This window comes from Somniosus microcephalus, chromosome 2 (assembly GCF_052327205.1).
Source record: "Somniosus microcephalus isolate GS21.2 chromosome 2, FLI_Smic_1.0, whole genome shotgun sequence".
In the NCBI taxonomy this organism is placed as follows: domain Eukaryota; kingdom Metazoa; phylum Chordata; class Chondrichthyes; order Squaliformes; family Somniosidae; genus Somniosus; species Somniosus microcephalus.
Window position 1 is genome coordinate 138,258,768 of NC_140988.1, and position 20,562 is coordinate 138,279,329.

General features: G+C 51.1%; 1 protein-coding gene across 4 annotated transcripts in view; it reads left to right on the top strand.

Annotated features, from left to right (window-relative positions):
• pde5ab (phosphodiesterase 5A, cGMP-specific, b) overlaps positions 1-20,562 on the top strand; it is a 216,616-nt gene that overhangs the window by 113,212 nt on the left and 82,842 nt on the right. For all 4 annotated transcript variants that reach the window (XM_085962982.1, XM_085962974.1, XM_085962965.1 and 1 more), the window contains one exon: positions 15,201-15,376. In XM_085962982.1, the coding sequence (XP_085819108.1) occupies positions 15,201-15,376 (176 nt within the window). The remainder of the gene's footprint in view (positions 1-15,200; positions 15,377-20,562) is intronic.

Below are 20,562 nucleotides of genomic sequence, written 5' to 3' on the forward strand. Positions count from 1 at the left end.
CAGGCGGGGAGTCGGACAGATCATGGGTGGGGGGGAGCTTATAGGCTTAGTTTGTTAGGCCTGGAGAAAACACTCCTGTTCCTCCTGGCCCACAAGCAGTACTGTAAAGGCACTTACCTTATGGATCCAGCCCTTCTTGCCTCCTTTTACCTGCTGGGTTTCCGAGACCGGGGAAACCCGGCCAACACCAGTTAAAAATAGAAACCTTGTTAAAATGAAAGCACACTGCCTCCTTAAAAGGTTTCAACTGTGACCCACCTCCTGAGAGCAGATTGGTTGATGTGCCTCAATAAGTTCCGAGACTCGATGTTAGCGAAACAAAACAAGGCTTTTATTAAATTAGAAAGTAACACGTAAAAGAGAGAGATGTCTTCCTTCTGGAGGCTGAGGCCAGACTGAGCCAGCTTACAAAAGGGGCCAGGTATGGGCGGAGCCCTACACACAGCACATTCCAGCACATTCCAATACATAATACAATGAGGACTGGGGGAAGGGAAATGACACTGAAACCGACCACAGTCACAGGCAGTGATGAATGGAATATATTTCATCACATTCACCCCTTCTATAGATTTAGTCTGTTCGGGGGTTTGATAGTCCTCTGCGACCGACGTGGTGCCGCGGGTGTCGGCTGGGTGTCCCCGGTAGCCTCCTGGGTCTCTGCCGGGGGTGCCGCCAGGGTTGTTGAAGGGGTAGTTGGTGGGGGTGCCATTGGTCGATGTTCTTCCGGGGGTGATGAAAGAGTAGTGGGTGGGTAAGGGTTGCTGTGATCGTTGAAAAGAGTAGTGGGTGGGTAAGAATTGCTGTGATCGTTGTCGCTGCTATTGCCGTGGTTGTTGTCGATGCCGGCTGGGGCGACGTCTTTTATGGACACGGTGTCCTCCCTTCCGTCGGCGTGCCGGACATATGCGTATTGGGGGTTGGCGTGGAGTAGGTGTACTGGCTCCACGAGAGGGTCCGTCTTGTGGCCCCTCACATGCCTTCGCACGAGTACCGGACCTGGGGTGGAGAGCCATGACGGCATGGATACACCTGAGGTGGATTTCCGGGGAAAGACAAACATACGTTCATGAGGCGTGGCATTAGTGGCCGTACACAATAGCGACCGTATCGAATGGAGCACATCCGAGAGGACTTCCTGCCAGCGGGAGATAGGGAGGCCCTTGGTCCTTAGAGCTACAGTGACTGCTTTCCACACTGTCCCGTTCTCTCGCTCCACCTGGCCGTTACCCCGGGGGTTGTAGCTGGTGGTACGGCTCGTGGCGATCCCCTTGGACAGCATGTACTGGCGTAGCTCTTCACTCATGAAGGACGCCCCCCTATCCGTATGGATGTAGCTCGGCATACCGAACAGGCAGAACAGGCTGTTGAGGCATTTAATGACCGTGGCGCTGGTCATGTCTGGGCAGGGGAAGGCGAATGGGAACCGGGAGTATTCGTCCACAATGTTCAGGAAGTAAACATTGCGGTCGACGGACGGGAGGGGGCCCTTGAAATCTAAGCTGAGCCGCTCAAAGGGCCGTGTAGCTTTGATTAAGTGGGCTCTATCTGGGCGGTAGAACCGAGGCTTGCACTCAGCGCAAGTGCGGCAGTTCCTGGTCAGAGACCGAACTTCCTCAATCGAGTAGGGTAAGTTACGGGACTTCATGAAGTGGAACAGCCGCGTGACCCCTGGGTGGCAGAGGTCGTTGTGGAGGGTCTGTAGCCGATCCCCGGTGGCGCTGGCACACATCCCTCGTGAGAGGGCGTCAGGGGATTCGTTAAGGGCCCCTGGCCGGTAAATGATGTCGTACTCGAAGGTGGAGAGCTCGATCCGCCACCTAAGAATCTTATCATTTTTAATCTTCCCCCTCTGTTTATTGTTGAACATAAATGCTACCGACCGCTGGTCGGTAAGTAGGGTGAAGCGTTTGCCGGCTAGGTAGTGGCGCCAGTGGTGCACTGCCTCCACGATGGCTTGGGCCTCCTTTTCCACAGAGGAGTGTCTGATCTCGGGGCCTTGGAGGGTCCTCGAGAAGAAAGCTACGGGCCGCCCCGCCTGGTTGAGGGTGGCCGCCAAGGCGAAGTCAGACGCATCACTTTCCACTTGAAATGGAGTGTTCTCGTCCACTGCCTGTAGCGTGGCCCGCTCAATATCCTGCTTAATGCTTTTGAAGGCGGCGTGGGCCTCAGCAGAGAGCGGAAAAGAGGATGCTTTCAAGAGGGGGCGGGCTTTGTCGGAGTAGTTGGGGACCCATTGGGAATAATAAGAAAATAACCCCAGGCACCTTTTCAGGGCTTTGGGAGTGTTGGGCAGGGGCAGCTCCCGTAGGGGGCGCAATCGGTCGGGGTCTGGTCCGATTTCCCCATTCTCCACCACGCTGCCTAGTATGCAGAGGCACGTGGTGTTGAAAATGCACTTGTCCTCGTTGTAGGTGAGGTTGAGTTTTTGTGCGGTTTCCAGGAACCTCTCGAGGTTCGAGTCGTGATCCTGCTGATTGTGGCCGCAGATGGTGACGTTGTCGAGGTAGGGGAAGGTTGCCTGCAAGTGGTGGTCATCGACCATGCGGTCCATCTCCCTCTGAAAGACCGAGACCCCATTCGTCACCCCAAAGGGGACTCTGAGGAATTGGTAGAGGTGTCCGTTCGCCTCGAAGGCGGTGTACGGGCGGTCCTCTGGTCTGATAGGGAGCTGGTGGTACGCTGACTTGAGGTCGATGGTGGAGAACACCCGGTATTGGGCGATTTGGTTCACCATTTCTGATATGCGGGGTAGCGGGTAGGCGTCTAGTTGGGTGTACCTGTTGATCGTTTGACTATAGTCGATCACCATCCGTTTCTTCTCGCTACCCCTTACCACTACCACTTGGGCGCGCCACGGGCTGTTGCTGCGTTCAATAATGCGCTCTTTCAGGAGCCTGTCTACCTCGGTCGCGATAAACCGCCTGTCCTCCCAGCTGTACCGCCTGCTTTTGGTCGCTATTGGCCGGCAGTTAGGGGTAAGGTTCGCGAATAGCGAAGGTGGCTTTACCTTCAGGGTAGCCAGACCGCACACTGTGAGGGGCGGCTGGGACCCACCGTACTTGAGCGTGATGCTTTGGTGGTTGCACTGGAAATCCAGGCCCAAGATCACGCTCGCACATAGGTTCTTCATGATTAACACTTTAAAATTATCGTATACAGTTCCGTTAACGCCCAATTGTACCGTGCAGTAACCCAGAATGGTCGATGTCTGGGTTTTATCAGCCATAGAGATGGTACCCTGAGTAGGGACCACCTTTAGGGAGAGTTGCTGTGCCAGTTCAGGGTGGATAAAACTCTCCATGCTTCCACTGTCAATTAAGCATTTAACCCGGCACCCGTTTACCTCGATGTCCACCATTGATTTAGATAGCGGGTGCGGCCTGGTCTGGTCCACTGTGACCGATGCCACTGTAGGGCCCTGATTGATACAAGATGGCGTCCACGCTGTCTGCTCATAAGATGGCGGACCCCACGAGGTCGGGCAAGATGGCGTCCAAGATGGCCGCTCCCACGGCGCACACGCGGCGGTTGCGGGTTTTCCGGCGGTTGGTTTTCCGGCAGGGTTCCCTCTGCACACCTTCCCGAAGTGCCCCTTCTTACCGCACTTAAAGCAGGTGGTGCCTTTCGCCGGGCACAGGTTTCTGGTGTGCTTTGGCTGCCCGCAGAAGTAGCAGTTGGGTCCCTGACGCGTCGCGGCTGTCGTAGGGCTTCTGGGGGGAGAGCTGGGCCCTGCCGGTGTCGGGCTGCCGGGCGGGGAAGATGCCTTCCAAGATGGCGGCGCCCTCGGTGCGCACGTGGCGGCGTGGACGGCGCGGGCTGAAGAGTAGGCGTCCGAGTTTCACTGGGCCACATCCAGGGACTGCGCGGTGTCCGCAGCCTGTTTCAGGTCCAACCCCGTTTTTTCCAGCAGTCTTTGCTGGATGTAAGTGGAGCTGAGGCCTGTGATAAAGGCATCGCGAACAAGCTCGTCGGTGTACACTGCGGCTTTTACATCTCGGCACTTACAGTCTTTGCCAAGCATTTTCAGGATGCTTAGGAACTCCTCCACCGATTCCCCAGGTCGCTGTGCGCGAGTAGCGAGTAGATGCCTAGCATACACCTCATTCGTAGGCTGCTAGTAATGCGCCTTTAAGATGTCGCAGGCGGCCAGGTACGTATCGGCGTCTTGGATGAGGGGGTAAACCCGGTGGCTTACCCAATTCCGCAGAATTCCGAGTCTCATCCTCGCAGCGTCCGTAGCATCTTTGACGGCTGCGGAATTGTCCAGGAAGAATTCCATACACTCAAACCAGTGTCCGAAGCGTGCTGATGCGTCCGGAGCATGTTGATCCAAATCCAAACGTTCGGGTTTCAGGAGTTGGTCCATAGTGTTGAAAAATAATTTAATAAAATTGATGTGCCTCAATAAGTTCCGAGACTCGATGTTAGCGAAACAAAACAAGGCTTTTATTAAATTAGAAAGTAACACGTAAAAGAGAGAGATGTCTTCCTTCTGGAGGCTGAGGCCAGACTGAGCCAGCTTACAAAAGGGGCCAGGTATGGGCGGAGCCCTACACACAGCACATTCCAGCACATTCCAATACATAATACAATGAGGACTGGGGGAAGGGAAATGACACTGAAACCGACCACAGTCACAGGCAGTGATGAATGGAATATATTTCATCACATTGGTCACCCGTCCTTTGTCCTGCCTCCATTAAAACCAGAAGTGGGCAGGTTCGAGACGGGTTGGGTTCAGATTTGAAATTTTTAACAAGTTAACTTCCCGCCTGACCCAAACATACCTGTCTCAAATTACTCATTTTATGATTTAGATAATGGTTTTAATCTGTTCAGGTTTCACTGTCAATGTTTATAACATAATTGGAAGTCCTTTGATGTGCTTATTGTATAGTAATCAGTCTTGGCTAATGATTTATAACTGTTTTGTAGTATTTAAGGAATAACTATAAAAATGAATTGTTGAATTGTAGAAATGCTACTGCAATCTATGAGTGGCTAACCCAACACTGAAATGCGTTAGCCACTAACTAAAAAGTGCTTGTCTTTGCTGTCCTTGGAAAGAGCTTTTTGTAAATAGAATATTGCCTTTTGTTCCACCATGCAAATGCTGTACGGTTAACATGGGATCTTCTTTCAAAAGTATATTATATTCATCACCAGCTAATGCACAACCTAAAGTATGCTATAGAAAGTCATCAAAAATTAATCATGGCTAAAAATATATCCCAAGATGTTAGGGCTGATTTTTGTGCAGGCTGGGCCCAAGGCAAGCGGCAAATAGTCCAGCCTTCCGCAGTATGAGACCTGGAAGATTTTAACTCCTGGGTCTCATCTGCATAGCCCCCATCAGTCTCCCACCCGCAACCAGTGGGAAGTGGTAGTTGGCCGATGGGCAAGAGCAGGATTTTGGGTGGCAAGAGGCTACCGCTGGGGACCCAAAGGAACGGTCCCCAACACTCAGATAAGTGGTTGGAATAGAATGTTCAGGCGGGCCGCGTGGTCGAGGAAGGGGGAGGATCACTTTTGCTCATCCTGACCCACAAGGAAACTAAAAAGAATAAAACCACTTACCTTTCTGGCACTCTTCTGGCCTTGGCTCCTCTTGTCACCAGATTGGCATGGCGGGGAGCCACAATGCTTCTCTGCGCAGAGCTCCGGTTAAAATTGCAGTCGGGCCCCTATAACGTTATAAGAGCCCGATCTACATATTTAAAGAAGGACCCGACTGCTAAGGTGTCCCTTTCACCTGTTCAGAAAAGCAGGTTAACATTGCAACCCACAGGAAGGCAGCGAGATTGATCGAGGAAAGTTACACAAGCCATTTTAAATGTCTGCCCACCCGGTTTCCACTGGTCGGGCAGGGTTAAAATTGGCCTTGTCATGTCTGAACATTAAACTCGGTAGGTAATAGTTTGGGAATGTCTACATAACATTTGACAGTGAATGATTCTACAGCAGCATGCCATCTGTTTTCAAGCTCATATTACATCAACAAGGGATTCAGGATACTTCTCGTCTTTCAAATGAGAGGTTAAATTAAGGCCCAGTCTGCCCACTCAGGTGGATGTAAAAGAGCCCATGGCAATATTTCGAAGAAGAGCAGGGGAGTTCTCCCCGGTGTCCTGGCCAACATTTACCTCTCATCCAACATCACTAAAAAAGATTATCTAGTCTCATTGCTGTTTGAGGGACCTTGTTGTGTGCAAATTGGCTGCCACATTTCCTACATTACAACAATGACTGCACTTCAAAAGAATTTTATAATGGCTATAAAGCGCTTTGGAGCATCCTGAGGTTGTGAAAGGTGCTATATAACTGCAAGTTCTTCTAAAATCTGTGATAATCATACACTTTATTTTTTTACCCTAATTATACAATATTCTTAAGAGTAATTTATTTGTGTAAGAATGATAAATCATGACAATAGGAATAGATCAGTAGAAGATGGATCAAGATCATTGTTACAATTTGAGGATTTCATAAAATAATTTTTCTGCCAATGAATTCATTGCAGTTCCCAGAATTGAACGTAATCCTGTACAATCCAGAAGCTGTACTTTTTCAGTAAGCTGTTCTTTCAGAGTTGCCTGACCAGGAAGAGTTTTGCACACTGGATTAATGCTTTGCTATCACAATTACATTGGAAAAGGCTGATATTCATAGAATCATAGAATGATACAGCATAGAAGGAGTCTATTCGGCCCATCGTGCCTGTGCTGTCTCTTTGAATGAGCTATCCAATTAGTCTCACTCCCCTGCTCTATCCCCATTGCCCTGCAAATTTTACCTTTTCAAGTATATATCCAATTTCCTTTTGAAAGTTATGATTGAACATGCTTCCACCACCCTTTCAGGCAGAGGAGTCCAGGCCGTAACAACTCGCTGCGTAAAAAGAATTCTCCTCATCTCCCCCTGGTTCTGTGTGATATATTACTATGTGATAGGCTAGGATAACTAATATATTTATTTACACATTGAATAGAAATATGGGCCATGAAATTCTACACTGGTGGGAGCAGAGCAAGACTTCATGTGCTGACCTCTGCAGACACTAACCCCATCTGAAATCCTGGGATCACCAACGTCAGCTACTTTGCATAATGCTGGCTGGGACATTGACGAGAGTCCCGCCAGTGATAAGGTAGAAATGCCTTTGAAAATCCAAAAACTCTCATAGCAGAAGGGGGAGTAGAGGATGGCAGAGTGTGGCCACAACATGCAGCATTTAAAGGCTGGCTGCATTTAAAGTAGCAAAGTAATTTCCAAATGGAAAGTAAAATCGTGTAGGGCATAAAATAGGCGGGCGATCCAATCCTATTTGTTTCCCACCTGGCAAGTTAGGTTACAATGACCCCTATTGTAAAGTTGAACAGCTGTCCATATCACAGAGCTCAGGTCCTCAGATGGCACTCAGAAAAAGTGTAAGAATAGGCCAAAGAGGTCAAAATGCCACCAAGGGTAAGCATAGTGCTGATGGAATCTTTTTGAATTGTGTACTAGTACCTTACAGATGTACTGGGTACTGTTAATCTGTATTTCTCACATCACTACAAGATAAATTGGCACTGGAATTGTGAATATTGCTTTGTGGGTCAGTTTGTTTCAGTAACTGATACTTGTAAATATAATTGGTGTGATTTAAGAGGGCCACCAGAGATTGTATCATAGTTTTCTTTGTAATTTTAGAAGATTGGATCAGGCAGCCAAATAGGTGCCCATGGTGTCCATCAGATGTTCCTGTCGGTCGCCTGTTTCTCAGCTGAGAAAAGGGCAGCTGGCAGTTGAAAATTGCTCTCCAGCATCACTGCAGTTCAACTCACATGAATTCACCATCGAATCCTGCAGTGTATCACATGGTGCCAAAAGGAAAATGACAGAAATAGAACATAAGAACATAAGAAATAGGAGCAGGAGTAGGTAATTTGGCCCGTTGAGCCTGCTCCGCCATTCAATGGCTGATCTTCTACCTCATCTCCACTTTCCTGCGCTATTCCCATAACCCTTGATTCCCTTAATATTCAAAAATCTATTGATCTCTGTCTTGAATATACTCAACGACTGAGCCTCCACAGCCCTCTGGGGTAGAGAATTCGAAAGATTCACCACCCTCTGAGTGAAGAGATTTCTCCTCAGCTCAGTCCTAAATGGCCGACCCCTTATTCTGAGACAGTGAACCCTGGTTCTAGACTCCCCAGCCAGGGGAAACATCCTCCCTGTATCTACCCTGTCAAGCCCTGTAAGAATTTTGTATGTTTCAATGAGATCACCTCTCATTCCTCTAAACTCTAGAGACTATGGCCTAGAAATTCAGTTGGCTGCGCCAGCCGTTAGCGCCTTAGGAGGAGTAGATCTCAAGCGCTAGGCGCTTAGCGCCCGGGCGCAGCGCGATCTGCGCCTCGCCCAAACTTCAGTAGACATTTAGCGCCGGCGCAAAGTCTTTGCGCGCGCTCAGCTGCGCGCGCAGATCATGACGTCATTTCCTCGTGCAACGCCCTTTGTGCGCCCCAAACCGGAACTTCAGTCGCGCCGCCCCATTGTGCGCCTGGCGGCCCTAACGACTGTGGAGTGGAACGGTGCACATCCGATGCGGGCCGCGGGGAGCGCAAATTAAAGGGCACTTCCCCTGCACTATAAAGGGCAGCCATTTTGCAGCACTCACTCTTGTGAGACGGATTTTTGGAGAGAGACCAAGGTAGAGAGCTTACTGCTTTGGCCCAACACTAGGACAGGTATTTCTGGCTTCAGGCCACAGCTTTGTAATTCTCTTTGCCTTCATTGATATCTAATTGTTTGCCAGCATATTATGGGGGCTGTCAACGCTGGCTTGCAGCATTACGTCCAAAGGGCTCACAGACGCCGTGAGAGAGTGGCAGCCCTGGCTAGACGCAGAGGGGGCAACAGGCGTCAGCAAGGGAGGCCTTACCCACTCAGGGTATACCGCCAGCAGTTCTCCTATGTCAACATGTCTGACGAGCAGTGTGTTAGGAGGCTGTGATTCAGAAGGGAGGTGGTCACAGAGATCTGCCAGCTGCTTCAGAGAGATCTGCAGCCACAGCTGAGGTGCAGGACGTCTCTGTCGGTGGCAGTGAAGGTGACGGTGACTCTGAACTTCTATGCCACCGGCTCCTTCCAATCCGCTGCTGGGGACATTGCTAACATCTCCCAGTTCGCCGTGCATTGCTGCATCCGCCAGGTGACCAATGCCCTTTTCAGAAGGAGACGTCAATTCATCTCCTTCCCCATGACCCTGGAGAAGCAGCAGCAGCGTGCAATGGGATTTGCAAGAATAGCGGCCTTCCCCATGGTGCAGGGCGCCATTGACTGCACGCATGTGGCTTTGCGGGCACCTCTGGAGAATGCCGAGGATTACCACAACCGGAAGGGCTACCATTCCCTCAACGTACAGCTGGTGTGTGACCACAGGCAGCGCATCCTAGCTGTCAATGCCTGCTTTCCAGGCAGCAGCCACGATGCCTTTATCCTGCGACAGACAACTGTGGCTGACATGTTCCAGGCACAGCCTCACCCAAGAGGATGGCTTATCGGGGACAAAGGCTATCCTTTGTGTACCTGGCTCATGACCCCGCTCCGCGCGCCCAGGACCCCTGCTGAAGAGCGATACAACGAGAGCCATCAAGCGACCAGGAACATAATTGAACAAACAATTGGCGTCCTGAAGCAACGGTTCCGCTGCCTGGATCGTTCTGGCGGAGCCCTGCAGTATTCGCCGGAGCGAGTCTCCCATTTCGTCGTCGTTTGCTGCATGCTGCACAACCTGGCTATCCGCAGGACTCAGGCACTGCCACCTCAGGTTGGAGCACCACCTCAGGAGGAGGAGCAGGAGGAGGAGGAGGAGGAGGACCAGCACAGGAGGGAGGCACAAGGTGCAAGGGCCACCCGTCGGCGGCTTATTGAACGTAGGTTCTAGGCCCCCTGTCAGGGAATGGCTTGTGCCAATGAAAGAACATGAATGCAGCCGCTCCGCAAGCCCTCAGCCGGTTAAGGCAACAAAAAATTAAAAGTTCAAACACAGACAATCTGAATAAAGAAAATGGTTTATTCCACAAACTCAGTGCCCTTCCCGCATGAAAAACAAAAACAGAAGAAACCCCCAAAAAACAGTCAGACACATTACTCGCTCCCACAACCTGGGGAGGATTAACAAAACAGTGCAACCAAAATGGCCGTCATCCTCGGCCTTCGTAAAAAACAAACATCACATCCTCGGCCTTCAAAAAACAAACATCCAATTCTCGGCCTCAAAAAACAAACACAACTGCCCACACATTCTACTTTTTGGCCCGCGAGGGCGATGCCTTGGCCATCTTTGCGTGGCCCCTGCCCGCCCTGCTGCTCCTCCTCAAAGTGAGCCCAGTGGCTGCAGCAAGGCTGGGGGAAGGCTCCTGAGGGGCACATGGCATGACGGCAGATGCCCTTGGGGGTCGGCCTAGACGAGCTCTGGCCCTCGAGGGGCCGGCTGGTGACTGCTGCAGCTGTGGCTGGGCAGCATCAGTCTGTCCAGCAGCTCATGGCAGCTCCACTGGGGGAGTGGCAGTGGCGGCTGCAGGAATGGGAGCAAGCTGGCTGATGGCAGGTGCTCGCTGGTCGCCTGAGACACTGGCACTCGCCCGGGCCAGCACTGCAGCATGCGCAGCAATCTGCTGAAGGACAGACCGCTGTGCTGCTGCAGCACGGCGGGTGCCCTGGCGATGCCTGGCTGACGCAGCGAGTGTGGCAGCAGTTAGTGCCCGTGTTGCCCTGGCCTGTGACTGCATCAGACCAGCCAGTGACTGGACGGCACCACTGATCATTTGGCTACTAGCTGCCTGAGCTGCCCCGACTTCCTGCAGACTCCTGGCCTGAGCTGCACCGACTTCCTGCAGACTCCTGGCCTGAGCTGCACCGACTTCCTCCAGACTCCTGGCCTGAGCTGCCCCGACTTCCTGCAGACTCCTGTCCTGAGCTGCCCCGAATTGCTACAGACTCCTGGCCTGAGCTGCCCCGAATTGCTACAGACTCCTGGCCTGAGCTGCACCGACTTCCTCCAGACTTCTGGCCTGTGATGCCCCGAATTCCTTGACACTCTTAGCCAATGACTCTATGGCGTCAGGCATCCGTGCCACTACCCCCATGAGCTCCATGTGCCTGCGCTCCGAGTCGATGGCCATTTCCTCGAGGAGGTGCACCTCCTCTGCGCTGACCGTCGCCGGACTGGAGGCCGCACTCACCCTCTGGGGAGAAGGCCGCCGAGCTTCCCCACCCCTCCCGCGTTGCTGCAGGCCGCTGGGCCCAGGAACTGGACTCCCCTCCGACCCTTCCCCCAGGCGCCCCTCCAGGGAAGACGTGTCCCCTACATCGCCATGGGTTGGCACGGCTGAGGGTGCCACTGATGGGCCGCCTTCCTCTTCCTCCTCCTCCTCCTCCTCTTCCGAGGGGCTGACACTGGCAGCTTCAGGGACCTCCTCCTCACCTGGCGCCTCACCATCTGAAAGCAGGAAGGCACAACAGTAGCTTTAGAGTGAGGACAGGGCATCAGCGAGGGCGGCATGAGTGGTGCCATTCACCGCATTGGTCGGACAGTGGCAAAGGATGTTGATCTGATGCGCAAGTGGAACGAGAGAGGTCCAAAAGGTCATGTCCTCACCATTGGTGCCCAGAACAGGGTCGGCATCTCCAGTGGCAACGGGGCGAATGACACGGACTCCCATGATGCTCTCCACGCACTGGTCTAGGTCGGTGAGCTCCTGGTGCTGAGGCCCGCCTCCCCCGGTCGCAAGCTGGCTACGCTTGTTGTTAGCCAGCTTGGCCTGCAAGAGAAAGGATGGCCTCTAAGTACGGTGTGTAGCCCTGATCTTGTCTGCACAGCCTCCCATGGTGGAATAGCTTGGACAGTGTGTAAAGTGCAGAATGTGCAATTGATGGTCATGCCAGTCCCATAGCTGCTGGATGAGGGCTGGCCATTAGGCCTTTCAGGTCCCTTTGCCCATAATGTGAGGTGCACATGCAAGGATGAGGAGGACACTGGAAAGGGTACTCACCCTGACAATCCTAGTGAGGTCATTAAACTTCTTCCTGCATTGTACAGGAGTCCTGCCAACCACACTGTTGGATGTCACCCTGTTGGAGACATCCCTCCAGGCTTTGCGGAAGACGCTGGTCACCGACTTCTTGCCACTGTCTGGAAACAAAATATGGCGTCTTCGCTCCACAGCGCGAACCAGCAGCCTCAGGTCAGCTTCAGTAAAGCGCTGCGCTCTTTTCCGGGCCTTCTGCATCGTCCTGGTCGCTAAATAGGTGCAGCAGCAGTGCTCAGGCCTAGCTGGAGGGCTGCAGTGTCCAGGGCGTGGCAGCCAAACAACTCGACCCTTCCCCCTTTAAGAGATGGCCGCCGCCAGCGGGCCTGCCGTCAATCAAGAAATGACCGCACCTGCACTGCGCCCGGCCTTGGCGGTATCGCTCAGCACTGCCGGCTTAGCGCCTAAAGATAGGCGTGCATCGCCAGTTTTAGCGCTGCAGCAACCTCTTAGGGCGATGCTACTGAATATCGGCGAAGTGGCCTCGACTTTGCGCCGGGCGCAAACTTTAGCGGCCGCCCGACTTTACCACCCCAAAAGTGGCCATACTGAATTTCTAGCCCTATAGGCCTAGTCTACTCAATCTGTCCTCATAGGACAATGCCCCCATCCCAGGAATCAGTCTGGTGAACCTCCATTGCACTCCCTCTATGGCAAGTATATCCTTCCTTAGGTAAGGAGACCAAAACTGTACACAATCCTCCAGGTGTGGGCTCACCAGGGCCCTATATAATTGCAGTAAGATGTCTTTACTCTTATACTCAAATCCTCTTGTAATAAAGGCCAGCATACCATTTGCTTTCCTAATTGCTTGCTGTACCTGCATGTTAACTTTCAGTGATTCGTGTACAAGGACACCCAGGTCTCTCTGAACACCAACATTTCCCAGTCTCTCACCATTTAAAAAATACTCTGCTTTTCTGTTTATCCTACCAAAGTGGATAACTTCACATTCCTCCACATTATATTCCATTTACCCACTCACTTAGTCTGTCTATATCCACTTGAAGCCTCCTTGCATCCTCCTCACAACTTACATTCCCACCCAGCTTTGTATCATCAGCAAACTTGGATATATTACATTTGGTCCCCTCATCCAAATCATTGATGTAGATTGTGAATAGCTAAGGCCCAAGCACTGATCCTTGTGATACCCCACTAGTTGCAGCCTGCCAACCCGAAAATGACCCGTTTATTCTTACCCTCTGTTTTCTGTCCGTTAACCAATCCTCAATCCATACTAATATATTACCCCCAATCCCATGAGCCCTAATTTTTTTAATAACCTCTTGTGTGGCACTTTACAAAAGCCTCCTGAAAATCCAAATACACCACATCCACTGGTTCCTCTTTATCTATTCTGCTAGTTACAACCTCAAAAAATTTAAACAGATTTGTCAAACACGATTTCTCTTTCATAAATCCGTGTTGACTCTGCCCAATCCTATTATTATTTTCTAAGTGCCCTGTTACCACGTTCTTAATAATAGATTCTAGCATTTTCCCTATTACTGATGTCAGGCTAACTGGTCTGTATTTCCCCATTTTCTCTCTCCCTCCTTTCTTAAATAGTGGGGTTACGTTTGCTACCTTCCAATCTGCAGGAACCATTCTAGAATCTGTGGAAAATGACAACCAATGCATCCACTATCTATAGCCAACTCTTTCAAACCCTAGGATGTAGGCCATCAGGTCCAGGGGATTTATTGGCTTTCAGTGCCATTAATTTCTCCAGTACTATTTTTTACTAATACTAATTTATTTCAGTTCCTCATTCTCGCTAGACCCTTGGTTCTCCACTATTTCCGGGAAGCTTTTTGTGTCTTCTTCCGTGAAGACAGAGACTAAGGCCGCGATTTTGCATTCGGTGTTGGGATGGGTGCTGGTCACCTGGTTTCCGGGTTCTGGTCCTGCCCCCAGCTGTCTCCGCTCCACAGACATGATTTTCCCTTGATTGACCTTGTTAAGCCCGCCCTGCGGGCTTGCCGGCCAATTAACAGGAAGCGGGTCTGATGACGTCATTTGATGACGCGTCACCTGCTGGTTTCCTTAAAGGGGCCATGCACAATTTTATTTTGACAGTTGATTTCTCAGTGTTTGACAGCACTGAGGTGCTGAAAACACTGACAATCACTGCAAAAAGATGAACTCTTGCACCCAGGCTCTACAATGACTCCATCCATATGCTGGAATAGATGGCAGCTGCAGGTGAAATGACAGGAGCGATCTGTCACTGGTGAGAGAGGTTCTCCCAATGAGGTGGCACTGGAAATATAGTTGGATTTAAAAACTTGTAAGCTAAAGAAATCTGTATATGTATTAAAAATGCTGTAACCAACATTTTCTTTGCTCTGAAACTCACCAAGTGCAACATTGCATCCTTCACACCACTTCTGCAGCTGTCATCTTTTCACAAACATTAGACCAGACTCACAACATGCTACACTTACTTGGAGCGGTGTCCGGACGTCGTGAAACCCGACCCAGAAGCAGGAAAACCGAAAAACAGGCTGAAAACTGCTGACAAGTACCTGTTAATAGACAGGTAATTGCCTTTAATCTATTTCCCACCGCTGGGTGTTGGGTCCATTCACAAATCGGGGACCCAACATTTGGGAAGGCTGTTTGGATGTGGGTTGATGGCGGGTTGGAGACCCGCCGTCAATAGGACTTTAGCCTCTGACCTGCTTCTCTGAGCGCCGGCAAAATCGCAGCCAAAGTATTTTTTTAGTTTCTCAGCCAATTCCTTATTCCCCATTATAATTTCTCCTGTCTCAGCCTGTAAGGGACCCACATTTACTTTCGCTAATCTTTTCCTTTTTACATACCTGTCACACAAAGTCTGCCTTTATCTATCATATAGAATAATACAATTTGAAACATGTTTTATAGCAGTAGCACATGTTAGGATGATTTTAGTAACCATATTCATTTTGCACAAACACTGTTCATGACATCATCTTAACTCATCGATGTGTTACTCCAGCCCATGTATTATCTAATATACAATATCCCATATAACTGCAAAAACTGAACTGAGTGCAAAACCATTAAAATCTGCTATCAGTCAAATGGTATTTTTTTATTGGCTACAAATATGTCATTTGTGCACTGCAGGTGTCTGTCAGCTGATGAACAAAATGGGGGAAACCTTTGACAAAATCAAGGCCTTCAATCAAAATGATGAGCAGTTTCTGGAAGCATTTGCCATTTTTTGCGGATTGGGAATACAGAACACTCAGATGTATGAAACTGTTGAAATGGCCATGGCAAAACAGATTGTGACTCTAGAGGTAAGTGACAAATAGGGGTCGATTTTAACTTTCACCGCTGGCTGCTAAACTCAGCCTTGCAATCAGCCCACCATTATGCACTCCACCTGATCTTCCTTTCCCTGCTCCTCTGTATTTGAGTAGATCCCTTATACAGGACTAGCTACGATGCCAGTGTTGCGCTGTTACAATTTTCCACCAGTTGCTGCATGCTGCTCATGGTAGACTCGAAGGACGTGATCAAGCCCTATTACTGCTGCCCTAACACCCGTCTCAAGGCGATCCCTTGCTCAGAGAAACACCTTCGGCTCTAGCCTGGCTTGCTCTTTACTGCTCTACCCACCCCAAATAAAGTCATCCATATTAGAGGGTGGGGCATGGCTGAGAAAGGGGACTTCCAGCCTGGGAATTTCCTCATCCCTCTCCCTGCCCTGGGAATCCATGGGGTGCCAAATGCCAAATAATCCATGGGGTACCTGCTGCTGGCCAATAAAAAAATGAGCAACCCGCCAACTTCCAGTTTTAATGGAGGTGACCAATCCGCTATCAGGAGGCGGGTCGGTCCGTAAAATATTTTAAGAAGGCTGCGTGCCTCCATTTTACCATCACTTTTATTCTTAACACCTGCAGGCCGGGTTTCCCGGGCCTCAGGAAACCTGGCAACTGAAGGGAGACGTGAAGAACCGGATCCATATGATAAGTGCATTTACATCATTGCTTGTGGGTCAGGAGGAGCAGGAGTGTTTCCCCGGCCCATCAAGCCAACCTGTAAACCCCCCCCCAACCCCCCAACGATCTTTCCACCTTCCCCCTGTGATCTGACCGACCCGCTCTCGCGATCTGTCCACTGCCCCCCACCCCCACAAAACAATTGACCAACGCCCTCCCAATGACTTACCCCTGCCAATGCTTGATCCCTGTTTGCAGCATAGAGCCGCAGGCCTACCCGCTCCACAGCCAGCCAGCCAGCCTTTAATCTGGCTGGCTGCGGCTGGAAATCAGAGAATTAAAAAAAGAATCAGGTCCTGCCGTACTTCCAGGTTTTCTGGCCGCTAAACCTCCCCCCCGTCCCCACACCCTTCCTGCCTACCTGTTAGGGCCCTTGATCCTCAAAAATCTACTATATTTATTAAAAGAACATTGAAATGCAACCCCCTTACCCAGCTGGTTGAGGCAGTTTCCTTTTGTTTTCTGGTTGTTGGAGGCCCAACACTTCAGGAGAAATGTCTTTACTCAGAGAGTTGGTGAATGTGGTACTGGCTACCCATGGAATAGTTGAGGCGAATAGCATAAATTGATTTAAGGAGAAGGTAGATTAAACACATGAGGGAGAAATGAATAAAAGTGTCTGTTGATATCGAAAGATGAAGTAGGGTGGGAGGTGACACAGGTCAGTTGGGTCGAATGGCCTGTTTCTGTGCTGTAAATTCAATGAAATTCTATGTAACACCTACTGCCCCCAATCCCCATCCACTGTACATTACCTATGCCCTTGGTGCACCCTAGTGGTGCAGGAACCCGCCATTCACAAATAAAAACTTTAGCATGAACGAGATATGGTCCTCACAGATTTTCAGACTTTATGGGCTAGAAATTTGTTATAGCCAAAGAACGGACGGTGTCAGTAGAAGAGTTGGAGAATTAGCACCAGGGGCTAATGCTTTAGACTGCACGCAAAATTGGTGCTCACTGCTAAAAAAAAATGATTAGAGTGCTAATTCAAGTCTTAAATCCCAAGCTCGTTGATGTTACAATCAAAGGGTGGACCAATATCAGATGCAGTCTAATCGCAAGTCATGATTGCCACAGGTTATTTTCACTATTTAAAGGGGAGGTTCATTGATGCTGCAGCACCTCATTCTCAGCATTGCTGGATGTGCAGCTGCCTCAGCAAGCAGAAGCAGGACAAGGAGAAGGAGCCAGAGGACTGAACCAGGTGAGCTCATGGCAGATCAACGCCCCAGGGAGAGAGCCCGCAGATTCTGCGATGAAGTATTGGAGGCATTGGTTTTCGCTGTGGAGAGACGGAGGGCAGGTGCTCTACCTGGCAAGTGGCAGGAGGCCCTCGCCACAAGTCTTCCACACCATGTGGAGGGAGGTAGCGCAGCAAGTTTCGGGAAGCACTGTGGTTCCCAAGACCCACACGCAGTGCAGGAAGAAATTTCACTACCTCACTCGGGTGGTCAGGGTGAGTGAATGCTTCAACAAATGCCACAATCTTCACTGCCCAAAGCACCACACCGCCAGCACTCACCCACCAACAATCTCTGTGTACTAACACTTACACCCACATCTCACACCTTGCACACGATGACAGCTATTCAACCATGGCAAGCACATCACCCAAACACATTGCTCCACACTCACTCACACACTTTCCTTTCTCTTGCAGGCCAAGGTGGCTCACAACAGGAGGGAGCAGGAGCGCACAGGCGGGGGATAAGCTGACACCCAACCACTGTCTGCGCTGGAAAATCAAGTGCTGCAGATTATTGGGTGCCAGGTGGTGGGCGCCGTGGCCACCAGCAACGTTGACCACCTTGAGGACAACAACGTATGTTCATCCCTACTCCTTCTTCTCACATCCCACTTCCCCCTCACCCCACAAACGTATCGCACTTTCCAGCTAATCATACTGTATACATGCATTTCTCCCTTCCTGCCCCCCTCCCATACATCTTAACCTGACACTTGTGCCTTTATGCTTTCAGATAATGAGCAAGCACCAGAGCAGCCTGTCCCTGAGGGCACCATAGAGAATGAGGCAGGAGAAGAGGGGGAGGAAGACGAACACACCGGGTCACTGCATCTTTCACCCGCAGACACCAGCTCAGATACTGGCACTACGCATTCTTTAGAGGCTCGTATAGTACCGGGATCTGCACAGGGTGAGGCACTGGGGATGAGTGGGCTGCAGCAAGGCCAGGGGGAAAGGATAGCTCAGGGGCCAACTCCCCGGAGGGCGAGTTGGCGCGTAATTTCTGCTGCACAGGACTCAGATGAGGACCTCAATGGGGAGGCCTTTAGAAGAAGGGTGATGGGCATGCACACGGAGATGATAGGTGCAATGGCAAGGGATCCCGAGAGCCTCTCGGCAACGGTAAGGAGCGTGGAGGGGTCTGCCTCCAACATTGCACAAGGTTCTACACACACCAGGGAGCCCATCATTTCCAGTCTGCAAAGGAGGGTAGACTCCCAGAGAGACCGTGGTGACCCAGACCTGATGCCGCGTGTGATGGGCGATCTGGCAGCTTCCATTACAGCACAGGTGGAAGCGACACAACATCTTAGTGCTGTAATGCAGTCTATGCTTGTTGGCATGCAATCTCAGACTGGAGTCATGCAGTCTCAGCTTGATGCAATGCAAGCTCTGACTGCTGTCATCGTGGCTGGGTCTACCACCATTGACCAGGGCTTTCACAGTGTGGCAGCAGGCCAGCAATCCGTGCTCCAACAGATTGCCAAGGATGCTGAGGTGCTGCCCCGGCGGAGTGGCAGTGGGTCAGTGGAGCAGGAACCTGCTGTTCTCTCTCAGGATGACAGCATTCCTGCTCCCATCACTGCCACTCCACCATTGCCCTTGTCGCTGCCTGTCATCCAGCCAGCCCAGACTGCTGCCGCACATGCCGAGGTGGTGCAGTCTACAGCCGGGCCTTCCAGGTCCAGAGTTGGTCGAGGGCGTCCTACAAGGCCATCTGACGTCTCCCGCACGGACACTCAGGGCCTTCCACCAGCCCTGCTGCAGCCACTGGGCCAACACTTCGTAGGAGCACTAGAGTTGGCAAAGGCACAGTAACGAGAGGCACTAAGGGATTGCACAAGGGTGAATGGTTAATATTTTGGTGTAAATATGTGTGCACTGATTTTTGATAAACTTATTAATTCAGTTTGGATTCTTTTGTTGTGTGTCTCGTTTCAGCTTTGTGACAGGGATGGAATGGTGGGGATGTGGTGAACATGGGGGTCTGGGGTTTAATTCATTCGAACCACAGTCTGATGAGGCGGTCACAGACCGCCCTTCGGGAAGGCCGATTGAGTGGCTGCCTCCTTCCTCGCTCCTGTTCCTCGCCCTCCTCCTCATCATCCTCCTTCTCCTCCTCTCCCTCTTCCTCCTCCTGAGGTGCTCCCGCAATCCCTGGTGGCAAGGGCTGGGCCCTCATGATGGCCAAGCTGTGGAGCATGCAGCAGACCACCATGAAATGGGACACCAGCTCAGCCGAGTACTGGAGGGCTCCTCCCGAATGGTCAAGGCAGCGGAATCATTGCTTCAGCAGGCCAGTGGTCTGCTCAATGATGTTCCTGGTGGCAGCATGGCTCTCATTGTATGAGTGCTGGGCAGGAGTGTTAGCATTGCGGAGGGGAGTCATGAGCCAGGTGGAGGGTGGATAGCCCTTGTCTCTGAGCAGCCAGCCACGATCTTGACGTGGCTGGAAGAGTGCTGGCACAGGATGAAGGCATTGTGGCTGCTGCCAGGATAGCAGGCATTAACATTGAGGATTCGCTGCCTGTGGTCGCACACCAACTGCACATTAATTGAGTGGTAGCCTTTGCTGTTACAGAAGATCTCAGGGTTGTTATGAGGTGCCCGCAAAGCCACATGGATGCAGTTGATGGTGCCCTGCACCAAGGGGAATCCCGCTATCCTGGCAAAGCCACATGCACGTTCGTCCTGCTTCTCTCTGGTGATGGGGAAGGAAATGTAGTCCCTTCTCCTACTGTAGAGAGCCTCTGTGACCTCCCGGATGCAGCGATGGATGGTGAACTGCAAGATGTTAGCTATGTATCCTGTTGCAGACTGGAAGGATCGCTGGTGAAGAAACTGAGGGCGATGGTGCCCTTGACTGCCACTGAGAGAACCATGGAGCCTTGATCTGAGGCTGGAGGTCTGGTTGCAGGAGGTGGCAGAGTTCTGTGACCACCTCCTTAGTGAAGCAGAGCCTTCTAATACACTGCTCCTCACTTAATTGGAGGTAGGAGAATGTGCTCTCGGAATACCCTCGGCGGGCAAGGCCTCCTACTGAGAGCCCTGATGGCCCTCCTCCTCCCTCTGGGCACATGTTCGAGTCTTTCTCGCTGCCTCCGCTCCCTCCACTGTAGATCCTGGAGGTTGAGGTCGACTGCCAGTACAGCCCCCATTAATGTAACCAAGTGCAGCAGTTTGATTCTTTGAAGAGTAAATGTAACTACTTTTTAGTTGCTTCAACACT